Consider the following 17,496-nt stretch of genomic DNA (forward strand, 5'->3'; position numbering starts at 1 on the left):
GGTTTGTGGTCTGGATCAGGTTTAAGGTTGGTTCAGGTTGGCGGTCTGGTTCAGGTTGGTTCAGGTTGGTGGTCTGGATCAGGTTTTAGGTTGGTTCAGGTTGGTGGTCTGGTTCAGGTTGGTGGTCTGGATCAGGTTTAAGGTTGGTTCAGGTTGGTGGTCTGGATCAGGTTTTAGGTTGGTTCAGGTTGGTGGTCTGGTTCAGGTTAGTCGTCTGGATCAGGTTGGTGGTCTGGTTCAGGTTGGTGGTCTGGATCAGGTTTTAGGTTGGTTCAGGTTGGTGGTCTGGATCAGGTTTTAGGTTGGTTCAGGTTGGTGGTCTGGTTCAGGTTAGTCGTCTGGATCAGGTTGGTGGTCTGGTTCAGGTTGGTGGTCTGGATCAGGTTTTAGGTTGGTTCAGGTTGGCGGTCTGGTTCAGGTTGGTTCAGGTTGGTGGTCTGGATCAGGTTTTAGGTTGGTTCAGGTTGGTGGTCTGGATCAGGTTTTAGGTTGGTTCAGGTTGGTGGTCTGGTTCAGGTTTAAGGTCTAGATCAGGTTTAAGGTTGGTTCAGGTTTGTGGTCTGGTTCAGGTTGGTGGTCTGGATCAGGTTGGTGGTCTGGGTCAGGTTTTAGGTTGGTTCAGGTTGGTGGTCTGGATCAGGTTTAAGGTTGGTTCAGGTTGGCGGTCTGGTTCAGGTTGGTTCAGGTTGGTGGTCTGGATCAGGTTTTAGGTTGGTTCAGGTTGGTGGTCTGGATCAGGTTGGTGGTCTGGTTCAGGTTAGTCGTCTGGATCAGGTTGGTGGTCTGGTTCAGGTTTAAGGTCTAGATCAGGTTTAAGGTTGGTTCAGGTTTGTGGTCTGGTTCAGGTTTGTGGTCTGGTTCAGGTTTAAGGTCTGGATCAGGTTTTAGGTTGGTTCAGGTTGGTGGTCTGGATCAGGTTTTAGGTTGGTTCAGGTTAGTCGTCTGGATCAGGTTGGTGGTCTGGTTCAGGTTTAAGGTCTAGATCAGGTTTAAGGTTGGTTCAGGTTGGTGGTCTGGTTCAGGTTTAAGGTCTGGATCAGGTTTTAGGTTGGTTCAGGTTTAAGGTTGGTTCAGGTTGGTGGTCTGGATCAGGTTTTAGGTTGGTTCAGGTTGGTGGTCTGGTTCAGGTTAGTCGTCTGGATCAGGTTGGTGGTCTGGTTCAAGTTTAAGGTCTAGATCAGGTTTAAGGTTGGTTCAGGTTTGTGGTCTGGTTCAGGTTTGTGGTCTGGATCAGGTTGGTGGTCTGGATCAGGTTTTAGGTTGGTTCAGGTTGGTGGTCTGGATCAGGTTTTAGGTTGGTTCAGGTTGGTGGTGTGGATCAGGTTTTAGGTTGGTTCAGGTTAGTCGTCTGGATCAGGTTGGTGGTCTGGTTCAGGTTTAAGGTCTGGATCAGGTTTTAGGTTGGTTCAGGTTTAAGGTTGGTTCAGGTTGGCGGTCTGGTTCAGGTTGGTGGTCTGGATCAGTTAAGACTCAGCTGGTCTGCCTTGGTTGTAGAGTCACTGTGTTTAGGGTAGGGTAACCATGACAACAGCAGCTTGTCAATCGGACGAAGATCTTTGAGCTGATGAGCTGAGACGAACTGAACACACGACCGGAGCCGACGGTATGGCGAAAAACAAAATGTTTCAGGACGATGTTCTTCTGGCGGCAACACATTTTTCTCTGGGAGCATCTCCAGCAACAACTATAACAACAAGAAGTTAGCGAAGACATTGTGTTCGTCCAGCGTTGGCACAGATTCAGATTATTGTTGTTTGGGCTTGGTTTCAGCAGGGAAGAAGAGGAACACTTTGTTGGTGCAGCAACATGAACATGAGACACAAAATAAACAAAATGAAATGTCGTTTGTTCCCGTTTCACTGAGACACTTAGTTTTTCTGAAAATTTCTGTTTATCGTTGTAGCTTGGTGAATTTTCAGCTCTGAAGTCTGAGCTGCTGCAGCCAGCTGAAGGGAGGTTTGTGTCTGTGAATCCATCATCAGTAAACAAAAACACCATCAGGCTGTTTGTTCTTTCTTTTCTTTGTTCGTGCTTTTACTTCATAAACCTATTTATCAATTAAATGTATTAATGGCATTTGTTAGCAGATACATTTTGTATTTTTTATATTTTTGAAGGTGTCTTTATTTACAGATTATAGATTCACAGATGGATCATAAATGATGTTGAACTCAATCTCCCTCCATGAAACAAACTTACTGAAAAAAACAGATTTTTGTTCATTTTAAGTAAAAAAAACAACAAAAGCAAAACCAAACACATAAGAGTCAGAAAAACTGAAAAACTCGCTGGTTAAAGTGTCGAGTTAGTGTTTGTTAATGATTGTGTGTGTGTGTTCCTGGAGGAGTCTTGTGTTTAGTGAGAATTATTGCAAACAAGTGAAGTGTGTGTGTGTGTGTGTGTGTGTGTGTGTGTGTGCGCGCGGGTGCCAGTTCAGTTGAAATAAGTTTGTCACCACCTGCCTGAGTGTGACATTGAATACATGTGTATGTTTGTGTGTCTGTGTGTGTGTTACAGGTCCAGTGGGTGGTCTAAAGTGTTGTTATTGTCCTCTGGCTCCTCATTGGCCAGCGGGTTGCGGCTGACGACCAGCTCCAGCCTGTCTCCGGCCTCCGTGATCAGCGGCACCGCCAGGCAGCAGTCGAAGTCCCTCGTCCTGACGTGGTTCACCTGGACGGAGACGGACACGCAGGACACTTCTCTAATCAGTGGTGGTCACACACTTATTTTGTTTTGTCGTGACGACAACCGGACAAAGAGCTGCTTCACAGAACCATCCAGTAAAAATCAGTCATTCAACACCAGAAACATTCAGATCGAAGGAACCAATCCTGTCAGCCTGTGGGGACAGGGGGCGGGGCTAAAGGAACCGGCTGCAGGTTGCTGATGATGCAGCAGCAAACTGTTTATCTCTGTTTTAATTTAACATAAAAACTAACTATTACAGAACAAGCAGATATTAAATGTTATTACGTGTCCTCGCACCTGCAGGATCCTGTCGTAAGGTTTGAGTCCGGCTCGGTCCGCCGGCCCGTCAGGTCGGATCATGTTGACGTAAACGCCCTTTTCCAGGAAACCGTCTGACACACTGAAGCCAAAGTCGTCGCTCTCCGGATCTTTAATCACCGTCACCTGCAGGAGGACACAGAGACACAGAGACCAGGACGTTTGGACAGCACACGTCTGCTGAGAGAGTCCAAACTGCCTCCTCAGTCCTGTGTCCTCAGTACTCATTCCTCTGTCTTGTGTCTTCTGCCCTCAGTTCTCTGTCCTGTGTCCTCAGTCCTCAGTCCTGTGTCCTCAGTCCTCTGTCTTGTGTCCTCAGTCCTCTGTCCTGTGTCCTCAGTCCTGTGTCTTCTGCCCTCAGTCCTCTGTCCTGTGTCCTCAGTCCTCTGTCTTGTGTCCTCAGTCCTCTGTCCTGTGTCCTCAGTCCTCTGTCTTGTGTCCTCTGCCCTCAGTTCTCTGTCCTGTGTCCTCAGTCTTGTGTCCTCAGTCCTCTGCCCTCAGTCCTCTGTCTTGTGTCCTCAGTCCTGTGTACTCAGTCCTCTGTCTTATGTCCTCAGTCCGGTGTCCTCTGCCCTCAGTTCTCTGCCCTGTGTCCTCAGTCCTCTGTCTTGTGTCCTCTGCCCTGTGTCCTGTGTCCTCTGCCCTGTGTCCTCTGCCCTCTGCCCTCAGTCCTCTGTCCTGTGTCCTGTGTCCTCAGTCCGGTGTCTTCTGCCCTCAGTTCTCTGTCCTGTGTCCTCAGTCCTCTGTCTTGTGTCATCTGTCCTGTGTCCTCAGTCCTCTGTCTTGTGTCCTGTGTCCTCAGTCCTCAGTCCTCTGCCCTCAGTCCTCTGTCCTGTGTCCTCAGTCCTCTGTCTTGTGTCCTCTGCCCTCAGTTCTCTGTCCTGTGTCCTCAGTCCTCTGTCTTGTGTCCTCAGTTCTCTGTCCTGTGTCCTCAGTCCTCTATCTTGTGTCCTCAGTCCTCAGTCCTGTGTCCTCAGTCCGGTGTCTTCTGCCCTCAGTTCTCTGTCCTGTGTCCTCTGCCCTGTGTCCTCAGTCCTCTGTCCTGTGTCCTCAGTCCTCTGTCCTCAGTCCTCTGTCTTGTGTCCTCTGCCCTCAGTTCTCTGTCCTGTGTCCTCAGTCTTGTGTCCTCAGTCCTCTGCCCTCAGTCCTCTGTCCTCTGTCCTGTGTTCTCAGTCCGGTGTCTTCTGCCCTCAGTTCTCTGTCCTGTGTCCTCAGTCCTCTGTCTTGTGTCCTCTGTCCTGTGTCCTCAGTCCTCTGTCTTGTGTCCTCTGCCCTCAGTTCTCTGTCCTGTGTCCTCAGTCTTGTGTCCTCAGTCCTCTGCCCTCAGTCCTCTGTCTTGTGTCCTCAGTCCTCAGTCCTGTGTCCTCAGTCCTCTGTCTTTTGTCCTCAGTCCGGTGTCCTCAGTCCGGTGTCTTCTGCCCTCAGTTCTCTGTCCTGTGTCCTCAGTCTTGTGTCCTCAGTCCTCTGCCCTCAGTCCTCTGTCTTCTGCCCTCAGTTCTCTGTCCTGTGTCCTCTGCCCTGTGTCCTCAGTCCTCAGTCCTCTGTCTTGTGTCCTCAGTCCTCTGCCCTCAGTCCTCTGTCCTGTGTCCTGTGTCCTCAGTCCGGTGTCTTCTGCCCTCAGTTCTCTGTCCTGTGTCCTCAGTCCTCTGTCTTGTGTCCTCTGCCCTCAGTTCTCTGTCCTGTGTCCTCAGTCTTGTGTCCTCAGTCCTGTGTCCTCAGTCCTGTGTCCTGTGTCCATAGTCCGGTGTCTTCTGCCCTCAGTTCTCTGTCCTGTGTCCTCTGCCCTGTGTCCTCAGTCCTCTGTCCTGTGTCCTCAGTCCTCTGTCCTGTGTCCTCAGTCCTCAGTCCTCAGTCCTCTGTCTTGTGTCCTCTGCCCTCAGTTCTCTGTCCTGTGTCCTCAGTCTTGTGTCCTCAGTCCTCTGCCCTCAGTCCTCTGTCCTGTGTCCTGTGTCCTCAGTCCGGTGTCTTCTGCCCTCAGTTCTCTGTCCTGTGTCCTCAGTCCTCTGTCTTGTGTCCTCTGTCCTGTGTCCTCAGTCCTCTGTCTTGTGTCCTCTGCCCTCAGTTCTCTGTCCTGTGTCCTCAGTCTTGTGTCCTCAGTCCTCTGCCCTCAGTCCTCTGTCTTGTGTCCTCAGTCCTCAGTCCTGTGTCTTCAGTCCTCTGTCTTTTGTCCTCAGTCCGGTGTCCTCAGTCCGGTGTCTTCTGCCCTCAGTTCTCTGTCCTGTGTCCTCAGTCTTGTGTCCTCAGTCCTCTGCCCTCAGTCCTCTGTCTTCTGCCCTCAGTTCTCTGTCCTGTGTCCTCTGCCCTGTGTCCTCAGTCCTCTGTCCTGTGTCTTGTGTCCTGTGTCCTCAGTCCTGTGTCCTGGGGGATCTGTTGGGTCTCTTTAAATAAATTTATAAAGAGTTTGGTCCAGACCTGCTCTATATGTAAAGTGTTATTTGTTTATTTGTTATGATTTGGCGCTATACAAATAAATCTGATTTGATTTGGTTTGATTTGTCCTCAGTCCGGTGTCTTCTGCCCTCAGTTCTCTGTCCTCCAGCCTCAGTCCTCTGTCCTGTGTCCTGTGTCCTCAGTCCTCTGTCCTGTGTCCCCAGTCCTCTGTCCTGTGTCCTCAGTTCTCTGTCCTCCACCCTCAGTCCTCTGTCCTGTGTCTGTCCTGTGTCCTCAGCTGCAGACCTTCAGTCATCCAGGTTTAATGTTCAGTCTGCAGCCTCAGAGAGAGGAAGCTGCTGTTTCTGCAGAGTTCGTCTGTTTAACCAGCTGAAATGAAACATCACAACAAAAAGCAGCAGAGACAAAACAATTCTGAACTTCAACTTTGAAATTTGACTGAATTGACGAACAGCAAAGTTTCTTCTTTGAGGGTTTTGAGGCCTGAAACTTCTTCAATTCGTCAACTGAACATCATTAATATATTATTATCTTACTGTAATCTGGAGAAATAAACGACTCAGCTGTTAGACTGAATGGACCTTTAACGACCTTTAATACCTGATTCACCTTCATAAATTAGGAACGTAAATATTTGGAATAATCCAGTTAAATCACATCTGGATTTGATAAAGAAAAACAAAAACATTCAGTAACTATCCTGACGTGAAATATTTCAGAGCTTTATTGGTGACAGGAAGGACTTTTTTGGCTCCAACAGACTCTAATTGAGAGGCTGCAGCTGCAGACGACCTCCGTTCATCACAGCGTTAAAAGTAATGTTGGTAACGAGGCCCAGATGTTCTGCTCAGCACCATCAGCGGACCAAAAGCTGAACGATATGATATATGAATATTGCATGATCTTTTAATGAGATACCATTTAAAGGCTGCTGGCCGACGGCCGTCAGTGAAACAGCGGTGGCCTCGGTCTAATGTGTTTCCTTCCTGATGATAAACACATTTCTCAGTCTGAGCTGCACAAATTCATGCAGGCCATCGTATGAAGTCATGAGTATAAATTTACCGGATGGAGCTCTATAATTTACGTCGAACACGCTGTTACATAACTGCCTGCTTTTCTAAAAATTTATGTCTGTCTCATTCTACACACGCACTCCGACATGTCGCAGCAGAAGATCCAGGTGTTACAGCAGCAGAAAAGAATGTTGTAGGTTAGTCCATCTTCCTTTTCTTTCCTTATCAGGACAAAAACACAAACTCACCTATTTCCCTCCAATGTGAAGCTAATTTCAGCTTTTCCTGACGTGTCCACGTTGGACCACATCACACCGGTGTCCTCATTTTGGACTCACCTTGTGTAGCTCCAGAGGCGTCGGAGACAGAATCCCCTGCATCTCCTCTTTGATCCGACGGGACTCCCACGTTCTCTCCGACACCCTCAGCGAGGCCTTTGGCTTCGGCTCATGGTGCAGGAGGGGCGACTGGTTGTCCTGGTGGAGACTGACTTCCTGGTCGAAGTGGGCCTCCTGGTGCAGGTGGGGGTCTGGGATAATTGAAAAGTCTTTAACAGCCTGAGCTTACAGCCCTCAGTGGCATAACATGAGCTGGAGCTGGTTTCTGGACCCTTTTGTCTGATAGTTTGTAGCAAAAACGTCTTCAACCAATCTGCTCTGAAATTCATTCACATTATTGTAGTGTTTGTATCCAGGTCCAGGTTTAGAGACAGTCTGGTCTGGAGTTTCATTCACTGACATAAGAGTCAGTTTCAGCTTATTATTGGTGAGTATTTAATTTTACTTTCTTTCCTCTTGTGAGTCTGCCACTGACCTTGGTGGAGTTGGGCCTCCTCATGCAGGTGGGGCCCCTGGTGGAGCAGGGAGTTTCTCCGCAGGGGGCTCATCCTGCTGTGGTTCAGTATGGACTCAGCTGGAGTTTTGTTGACTCCGTCCACTCCCAGACTGATGGCCGTCCCCGTCATGATGGACGCCTGCACCAACAAATACACAAACACTTCAACTTTGGAGTTGTTGTTGTGAGGTTGAGGTACACAAACTCAGATTTTTTTGGATTGTGCTGAAAGATTTGAGGTTTTGCTTGTTAAACCGGTTTCAGATTTGTGTGTAAAGGACTAAACACAAGAAATAAACATGAAGGTCACAACCTCACACTGTAAAGAACAGGATTAAAGGGTGATCATGAAGAATTTACTCTCTGACCATCCAACAGCCAACAATTTACAGATGAGTTTAAGTTTGATAAAAGCTGCCTGGACTCAGGATGATGTCATGCACCGACCTCGATCTCTCTGAGAAGCTCTGATTGGCCACAGGTCTCCAAGTCTTCAAGCGCCTGACACCAGAAACTGTCGTCTGGATCCAACAGAATCCCGTCTGGCTGCTGGCCAATAAATCTGCCGCACAAACACAAACAAGTTGAGACAAAAAGTGTTTGGGTGACACAGAACACATAAAACTGAGAGCTGCCCAACCAGGAGATGAACATTTAAGGTGGAACTGAGGAGAAGCTTAAGGTCATCAACAAAGACTCATGTGGGAGAAAACTATTGTTCCATCTTAAATCCAACAAGACTAATCTGTTATCACTGAACGTCCTCAGCTGACCAGATTAATTCATATCGCTGTGCAGATGACTTGCTCTCTCTCCACCCACAGTCATGTTACATAACCTCAGTGAATGTTAGAATCCTCACAAAGCTTAACCTCCGACTCATCTCACACTCACACACAGACTTGACAAATAGTCCTCCAGACTAAAATGTCCACTTCACCACAAACTGGTGGCGCTGAAACAAAAACCAGAGTATCAAACACATTTAGTAGATTTATAGATATAAAGATCTACAACATTTAATTAAAGGTCCAGACGGTCTCATAAGGATCCCCAAGTCCTGCCCACCTAGATCTCAGGACCTTACAGTCCAGACCTAATGGCTGCTGAAAGAAACAGGTCATGAACAGGAAGTCTGACCCTGCCGGTTTGTCCCAGTCGTCCTCACTGAACCCTCCGTCAGTGAATGGGTAGTTCTTCCGACGTCCAGGCGGAGACGTATTGCTGCGCTGCTGCTTTGTGCTGCGCCACTCATGAGGGTGGAGGGCGATCCCGGCCGCCTGGTTACTGTAGGTACCTGCAGGACCAGCAAGAAGCTCATCAGCGGGAGGAAAATGAAGCTCTTCAAAGGTTAACCAGGACTGAACTCACCCTGGCTGCTGTAGCCGGCGTCCAGCCCTGAGCCATCCCACGACTCCATGGCCGAGTCCACGCTGGGGATGGTCGTGGAGTAAAGCTCAGAGAGCTTATTGGTCTGTTGGCTGTCCGTCAAATCGTCCTCCTCCGGGTCACTGAGCTCATTCTCCGTCGTGTCTTCAATGTCTACTGTCTTTCTGTCCTCCATGTCTGGACACGAGAAGGTCGGGATCAGAGACAGGAAGCTGCTTCTCACACAAACTGTCCAAGAACTTTAAATACAAAAGTCTCAACCTGCAAAGGTTTATCATTAAAACAACAGCAGAGAAAGACCCAGGACCAAGACCAAGACCAGGACCAGGACCATTCCACAAGTCTGAAAGACTAACTGGTCCACCCATCATCTATCCATCACCCTGATCTTTTAGAGTCCTGATCCTGAACTCTTGTCAGACTTACTGTCGAGCTGTTTCTTGATCTTCAGCGTCACCGTCTCTCCGGCCATCTGCAGCAGGTGGATGGCTTCACTCAGAGGTTTCCCCTTCAGACTGACGCTGTTGATCGCCAGAATCCGATCACCGACATGAATCGCCCCTGTCCTGGACACACAAGGACACACTATAGGCAACAAACACAGCTACACAACCTCAGGAAAAATTCACTATTCAGGTAAAGACACAAAGAGGACATTGGACTAATAAAACTTTACACAAATCAAACCACACACAAAACACGTGAGCTGATGTTTTATTGTGAAATCTGTGAAGCGGACAGGAAGTCAGCTGACTTCAGTAGCCAATGATCAGAACTGTTGAGCAGAATTTCATCCTCTGCTCGACCCTGTTGCCATGGAGGCTCGCTGCTGTCCAGCCTCCCCGAGACCAGAAGCTATCCGGACTGTCTCTGAATGTGGACCATCTGAATCTGGTCCAGACCCGGTCAGGGTCCAGCAGGTAAACATTTCGATATCTGCTTCACTCCCACCAGCAGGAACTCTGCTGTCACATCATCACGTTAATGTGATGTAGAATCCTGAGTGGCGTCCCCGTTAGTCTCAGACCGCCAGGTATGATTTTAGGTGTTGGCCATATTGGTTTTTTCAAACCAAAAGAAAGCAGATCACAAGAAGAAGATGGAGGAAAGACCCGACACACCTGAAGCTTCACTGCTCAAAGTGTGTGTCTGTGTGTTGTGTACCTCTCAGCCAGTCCCCTCCTGGTCAGTCCTGAGATGGTTATGGGGTCAAAAGGCTCCTCGGTTCCTGAGATGGTGATTCCCAGAGGACCTCCATAACGTTTGAGCTCCACCGTGTAGATGATGCTGCCTGAAGTCTCCTGCTCATCTGGAGACACACACACACACAAATAAATATGTTAAAATTCTTCTCAAGACAACTCTGGTGACAAAGACACAGTTTCCATGGTAACCAAGGAAGGACTGCCATGTCATCATGTGACATGACAATACTAAGTGTGTGTGTGTGTAGGGATGCGAATGTGATTATTGCTTCTAAACTGTAATCTAACACGATTACACAACAGAGCGTGTCCTCTGCATCACTGATCCTGCTGCAGGGCGACCTCGTCTCCTGGCAATGACTAGGACGCCTTTGATTACTCCTCCCATTACACAGTTCCAAGATGGCCCGTATAGGAATAGAATCATGTGACTTAGTGTCTCTCTGAGCCGGACCAGACTCCCTCTCTCTGTGGTCGTTGTGGTCTGATGCATCAGAGCAGGTGTGGAACTGTAGCTGCAGATGGATCAGTGCTGACCCCTGACCTCTGACTTCTGACCCCTTTCCTGAAACCCGAGTCCCCTGGTCTCAGTGTTAAGGGCATGGTCCAGATCCCACAGCTCAGCTTCAGAGGTCCGGAGGAGTCCAGACCTCCAGATCAGGGTCAGGCTGATTGTTTGAAGTCTGACATGCTTCTCCAGCTGAAGCAGCCTGAGTTCTGGTCACCAGCACCACCTGGTGGTCAAACACCACCACTGCAGCTCCCTCCACGCAGACAGAGCACACACAGGACGACTGTCTCACCATCATCACCTGCTCTTCAGTACCTGAGTTGTCTTCATCTTTGCGGATCTTCAGTTTGACGAGTTCTTCGCTTTGCTGCAGGATCTGCTCTGCGTCTTCTTTGGAGCAGTTTTCCAGCCTGATGTTGTCGATGGCCAACAGTTTGTCTCCGGGCTCCAGAGTCCCCGTTCTGGGGGGGGGGTCAGACAGAAGGCTGTTTAAAGAGCTTCACATTCAAATATCATCATTAGAAACAATAGAAAACATGTTGAAATAAATGAAAAAAGATTATATAAAAATATAAAAGTCTCAGACAGATCGACCCTGAAGGAGAATTATGGTAGTTGTAAACAGAGAAAGTGTCCTGTAGTGTATAAATATCACACTGAGCCTTCAAGGGAAATTTATTCTTCATCTAAAACCAAATCGCAGAGTTGGTTGGTCGGATTCAACATCGGGTCTGGGCATGGATCCCAGATCAGAACTTCTTGAACATGTTGGATTTCTGTGTTGAACATAAAGTGTTTCAGCGATGAGACGGACAGGTGAGTCACCTGTGGGCCATGCTGCCCTTCTTGATGTCAGAGATGATGAGCGGTTCTCCTGACTTCTTACTGGCTGTGGACAGAGATAACATCACAATGAGCACCAAAATGAACCAATGATGTGTGTGTGTGTGTGTATTCATCATGAGCTTTGTTAACTATTGGACTCCGGACCACCTCCAGGGCCAGGATCAGGATCAGGACCACCGTGGCGTTTCCACTGACATCAGTTCTGACACCACCGACATTAGGATCAATCACATGTGATTAACAGAAATGGAACAAAGGAGGGAAATGATTGATACACACACACACACACTCTGACTGATGAGAAAGAACGCTCTCTAAATGCTGAGCCAGAACTCGGCCAATGAGCCTTTTCACTTTTAGACACAAGATGGCCCCATCGCACCGCTCTGAGTGATAAAGAGACTGACTTATCAGAACGAAGAACCTTTTCCTGATAAAAACTGAACTGAAATTTGAGGGGAAACAGTCTGTGAGACTGATTCAGGTTCTGGTTCTGGTTTCTTAACTCTTCGTGTAGTTTCAGACTGTAAATGCTCTTCAGGTCTCTTGACGTGTTTTGGTCTTTAGTCCAAATATTTAAACGTGTTCCAGGTTCAGGTCTGACAGAGTCCAGACTGAGGGATTAAACACAGTGATCACCATGGCAACCAACAGCCATGTTAAAGCTTCACGGTCCATCCCCCAGGGACCAGGACCAACATTTGGACCAGCTGATCCTCAGCCTTTTCATTCAACCACATGACCGGGGTCAGAGGGCAGCACGTCACTGTGACACCATCATCTGGTTCTGTTGTGATGACAACTGGAATGATAGTCCAGATCCAGACTGTTTTCATCATGATGAACACGTCTTAAGTCTCAGAATGAACCAAGAATACCAGCTGACGGTCCCCTTCCTGTTTGTCATGTGATGTGTCGACAACATTTTATAAACACTCCAGGAAATAAGATAGATAGAACTTCATTGATCCCCCAGGGGAAAGTCATCATAAATCATAAATCATATGAACAGTGTGTGAGTGTGTTTGTGTTACTACCACTGATGGTGAGTCCCAGCTCCACTCCTCTCTTCTTCGGTAGTTTGACGTGAAACGTCCCGCTGCTGGGAACCACCGACTCTGAAACACACACAGACACACAATTTAATCTGTACGTGACAGAGGAACTCCAGTTTAAAGTGACTTAAAGACAAAAACACATCAGCATCGGTTTGATGAACTGAAAGTTGGAGGACCAGTGGGCATTATTCTGTCCTCCATCGTCCTCAGCAGCCGACCACGTGACCTGGTGTCCTCCAACGAAGCTGCTCATGTTCCTCTGAACGACACAGTCGATCTGAGATGATTCAAGTTCCTCCATCAACAACAGACTAACCTGCCACGTCGAACTCGATCTCCAGAGTGACCTTATTGGTCAGAGCGGCGTCTCGGAGAAGCTGATTGGCTTCCTCCAGCGTTCCGTCCTCTGTGGGGATCCCGTTGATGGACAGGAGGCGGTCTCCGACCTGGAGCAGGCCACACCTACAGCAGGGTGATGTCACAACGTTTTTGTGACCTCAAAACCCACATGACAGTTGACTCTGTGTCTCAGAGTGTGTACCTTTCAGCTGAGCTGTCTGGCTCAATAAATCTGATGAGCGGTGGAGCAGACAGCGTTTCGGTGGCAAAGATTCCTCCCTGCAGTTGGACTCCGAAGCCGTTGAGGGGGTCGCCAGTCAGGATGACCTCGCTGGTCTCCACGTGAACCACCTGACCCCCCGGACCAACTGAACTGGATGCCAGCGACACTGAACACAGACACACAGGTGAGGCCCGGTCTCCAGCTGATGCATTCAGGCTGAAACAACACTTACAGGAACTTTTGTGCTCTTTCTTCCTCTGCCGCCGTTTGAGCAGTGAGTTGCGTGGACTCATGGGAACGGTGGGGCGGGGCAACGTGCTGGAACTCTGGGCTGACGTGGTCGTGGAGCCGGGAGAAAAATTGGCAGAGACCAGAGCTGAAAAACCAGATCAGAGAAAGAGGGATTCTGTTTACTCAATCACAAAAACTTCAGATTTCTTTGGACGCTTTAAATTTGACTCCCATGAGATTGTGTGAGTGAAAAGCACTCATAATTATTGTTGTTGTTATTCTGAATCTTATCATTTGTGTTTTTCCCATTTTGCGCGACACAACCTGAGCTAAATAAATATATCTCGCTAAGAATCATTGAAACAACACAAAAATAAATCAGTAGATATACACTCACCGGCCACTTTATTAGGTACACCAAGCTAGTAACGGGTTGGACCCCCTTTTGCCTTCAGAACTGCCTCAATTCTTCGTGGCATAGATTCAGCAAGGTGCTGGAAGCATTCCTCAGAGAGTTTGGTCCATATTGACATGATGGCATCACACAGTTGCCGCAGATTTGTCGGCTGCACATCCATGATGCGAATCTCCCGTTCCACCACATCCCAAAGATGCTCTATTGGATCTGGTGACTGTGGAGGCCATTTGAGTACAGTGAACTCATTGTCATGTTCAAGAAACCAGTCTGAGATGATTCCAGCTTTATGACATGGCACATTATCCTGCTGAAAGTAGCCATCAGAAGTTGGGTACATTGTGGTCATAAAGGGATGGACATGGTCAGCAACAATACAGCAACTACCTACAATAGGTAGGCTGTGGCGTTGCAACGATGCTCAATTGGTACCAAGGGGCCCAAAGAGTGCCAAGAAAATATTCCCCACACCATTACACCAACACCACCAACACCAGCCTGAACCGTTGATACAAGGCAGGATGGATCCATGCTTTCATGTTGTTGACGCCAAATTCTGACCCTACCATCCGAATGTCGCAGCAGAAATCGAGACTCATCAGACCAGGCAACGTTTTTCCAATCTTCTATTGTCCAATTTCGATCTTGTGCAAATTGTAGCCTCAGTTTCCTGTTCTTAGCTGAAAGGAGTGGCACCCGGTGTGGTCTTCTGCTGCTGCAGCCCATCTGCCTCAAAGTTCGACGTACTGTGCGTTCAGAGATGCTCTTCTGCCTACCTTGGTTGTAACGGGTGGTTATTGTAGTGTTATGTAGAAATATCGTCAGGACGCAGTGTCTATCTTGGTTGACTTTATTCACTCATAACATAACACTGGACTGAGACTCACTGAACTGTACCTGAGCTACTTCTGTTGCGTAGGAATTATACTCCCAGCCTCTTACTGCGTATCACTACCTGTGAACATCACTTACGTATGCTTGCGCTTAACTGCATAAAATAGTACCATTACAATACATCACCCTTACTTTGAGTCTTTTAAGACATGTACATAATGAACTTTACTGTACTTTCATCTGGATGAATTACTGTGACTCAGTCTAACTCAAGATGCTTGATTGATAACAAAACTAACTCTTGACAAATATGAATTTACATCATCACATCTGTATGCATTAACATTTTTTATTTTTTATTTTTTCTGTGTGGCAGTAAGTTCACCTGAACAGTCTCTGATGAATTTGTCTCTAAACAGAACTCTGCCACTAAGCACAGTATATTATTTAACTACTTCACATACTCTCCATATCTGTCTGGTGGCTTCACAAGTCTACCACTGGAGGTCATGTGTACTGCAGTCACTGGCACAGTGACTGGAGGTGGGTCAGGTGGTGGGTCGGATGCTGGAGCAGGTGAGTGCGGCTCTCCATCACACTCGATGTGATCTTCTCCACCCTTCTTAGAAGTGTTTGGAGCACTGAGGAGGGGTCTCAGATGACGACGGTTCCTTCGAAGTACTCGTCCGTCTGTTTGGACTAAGTATGACCGTGGTGAGTCACACTGTTTAAGTACAGTGGCTGTCTTTGTCCATCCTTTCTCGCTGTCCAGCTTCACAGCAACACTGAGTCCCGACTGGAGTTCTGGTAGAGGTCTGACATCATGTCTGTTATTGTAGGCATGTCTGTAACCTTGTTTTACTCTCTCATCAACCTGTCTCACGTGCTGGAGATCTGGCCACACGGGCTGTAGCTTGGTTTCCAATGTTGGAACTGTAGTACGGATCTGCCTTCCAAGCATGAGCTGTGCTGGGCTCACGCCTGTAGCCTGTAACGGGGTCGCTCTGTAGATCATGAGGGCTAAAAAGGGATCAGCCTGTCTCAGAATCTTTTTGGCTGTCTGTACGGCCCTTTCTGCCTCTCCATTGGCTTGAGCGTAGTGGGGGCTGGTGGTTATATGTCTGAAATCATACTCCTGAGAGAACTGCATGAAAGCCCTCCCAGAGAATTGGGGACCATTATCAGTGATCAGTTCATTTGGGCAGCCCCATCTAGAGAAGATGTTCTTCAGTTTAGCTCTTGTGGTCTCACTTGACATGTCTTTGAGGTAGGCTATTTCTATGTAACGTGAAAAATAGTCCACAACTACCAAGTAGTGTTGTGTGTTCAGTTCACATATGTCAGCCGCTACTCTTTCCCATGGGCGATTAGGTAGTGGAGTGGTAATCAGGGGTTCTCTTTTCTGAGTGGGTTTGGACTCTTGGCAGTGTTTACAGGTGCTGACTATTTCCTGAATGTCTCTGCTTATTCTGGACCACCACACACTACACTTAGCTCTTTCTCTGCACTTCACGATGCCTTGGTGTCCATCATGAATCCTTTGCAAAATCTCAGGCCTCATCTTTTCCGGCACTACTATTGTATCGTGGTACAATACTAGGTTGTCTAACACTGTGAGAGAATGTCTGGAGGTGTAGTAGGCTTTTACCTTGTCTGGCACCTTGACTGCGTATTTGGGCCATCCTGACAGCACATAGTGTTGGACCATCTGCAGTTCGGCATCCTCCAGGGTCAGCTGCTTGACCAAGTCCAGTTTAGTGGGTGAGATAGGCCATGATTTGAGAACTGCTTCCTCGTAGGCTTGTATTTCGCTTGTCAGTTCTGCAATTTCTTGTGTAACAGCTGCTTGTGGATGTCTAGAGAGTGTATCTGCTACTACAAGCTCTTTCCCGGGGACATATACAGCTGTGGGGTTGTAACGCATCATACGTAACAATAGTCTCTGACACCTCACAGGAACTGAATGGAGATCTTTGTAATTTATTAGAGGAATCAGGGGTTTGTGATCACTCTGCAGGGTAAAGGAGTCTAAGCCATACAGATATCTGGTGAATTTCTCACAAGCCCAGACTGCTGCAAGACACTCCTTCTCAATTTGAGCATAATGTTGTTCCGCAGTTGTGAGTGTTCTGGAACAAAAACTTACAGGTTTCAGCTGTCCGTCATGCTCTTGTAGCAGGACTCCTCCTAAACCATAACTACTAGCATCTGCGCTTACAATAGTTGGTTTATTAACATCATAGAATGCTAATACAGGGGACTTTGTGACAAGCTGTTTCACCTTCTTGAATGCTTCCTCTTGAGCTGCGGTCCACGACCATGCTGCATCATTTTTTAGTAGGTCATTGAAGGGTTTGGTAACCTCAGACAGGTTTGGGAGATACCTGCCTAAGTAATGGATCATTCCAAGGATCCTCCTCAGGTCAGTGACGTTACTTGGTGTTTCAAGCTCAGTGATGGCTTTGACTTTTGCCATGTCTGGTTGGATACCATGTTCATCAATGCGATGTCCAAGATAGATAAGTTGTTGCTGGCGTAGGAGACATTTCTCATGGTTTAATCTTAAACCTGCTTTCTTGAGAGTGTCTAGGGTTTTCTGAAGTCTCACTTCATGCTCATCTGTTGTGTCAGAGTAAATGAGGATATCGTCCATGTAAATGGCCACGCCTTCATGGTCCTGCAAGAGCTGTCATTTCACGCTGAAAGATTTCAGGTGCACTTGTGATTCCAAATAGCAGTCTATTGAAGTAGAACCTACCAAAAGGAGTAATGAATGTCGTTAGTTTGGCACTCTCGCTATCTAACGGTATCTGCCAGAAGCCACTGGCTGCATCTAAAAGGGAGAACACCTTGGCACTGGCGAGTTTTGGCAGGATATCATCGATGGTGGGTAGGACATAGCTTTCCCTTTTCACAGCTTTGTTCAACATTTTTAAATTAACACACAATCTTGGCTGGTCTTTGTTTTTCTTGGGTACAGGAACCATTGGGGCACACCACTCCGTCGGCTCTTTGATAGGTTGAATTACACCCGTCTTTACCATGCGGTCTAGCTCCTGTCGTACTTTCGGCAGCATGGGCACCGACACACGTCTGGCAGTTGACACGCTGTAGGGGACTGCATCCTCTTTTAGTGTGATTTTGATGGGCTTTATTTTCAGTTTTCCCACTTCATCTGGGCAAGAGTCTTTCAGCTGT

General features: G+C 47.7%; 1 protein-coding gene across 1 annotated transcript in view; it reads right to left on the reverse strand.

Annotated features, from left to right (window-relative positions):
- Positions 1-676: 676 nt before the first annotated feature.
- grip2b (glutamate receptor interacting protein 2b) overlaps positions 677-17,496 on the reverse strand; it is a 28,735-nt gene continuing 11,915 nt past the window's right edge. Inside the window, exons 12-26 of the mRNA XM_029502290.1 lie at positions 13,051-13,194; positions 12,798-12,984; positions 12,573-12,718; positions 12,236-12,316; positions 11,178-11,241; positions 10,668-10,813; positions 9,801-9,945; positions 9,063-9,202; positions 8,619-8,813; positions 8,388-8,544; positions 7,695-7,809; positions 7,227-7,386; positions 6,752-6,942; positions 2,986-3,132; positions 677-2,670 (exon numbers count right to left, since the gene is read on the reverse strand). Of these exons, the coding sequence (XP_029358150.1) occupies positions 2,512-2,670; positions 2,986-3,132; positions 6,752-6,942; positions 7,227-7,386; positions 7,695-7,809; positions 8,388-8,544; positions 8,619-8,813; positions 9,063-9,202; positions 9,801-9,945; positions 10,668-10,813; positions 11,178-11,241; positions 12,236-12,316; positions 12,573-12,718; positions 12,798-12,984; positions 13,051-13,194 (2,177 nt within the window). The 3' untranslated portion in view covers positions 677-2,511. The remainder of the gene's footprint in view (positions 2,671-2,985; positions 3,133-6,751; positions 6,943-7,226; positions 7,387-7,694; positions 7,810-8,387; positions 8,545-8,618; positions 8,814-9,062; positions 9,203-9,800; positions 9,946-10,667; positions 10,814-11,177; positions 11,242-12,235; positions 12,317-12,572; positions 12,719-12,797; positions 12,985-13,050; positions 13,195-17,496) is intronic.

Source organism: Echeneis naucrates, chromosome 5, assembly GCF_900963305.1.
Source record: "Echeneis naucrates chromosome 5, fEcheNa1.1, whole genome shotgun sequence".
In the NCBI taxonomy this organism is placed as follows: Eukaryota; Metazoa; Chordata; class Actinopteri; order Carangiformes; family Echeneidae; genus Echeneis; species Echeneis naucrates.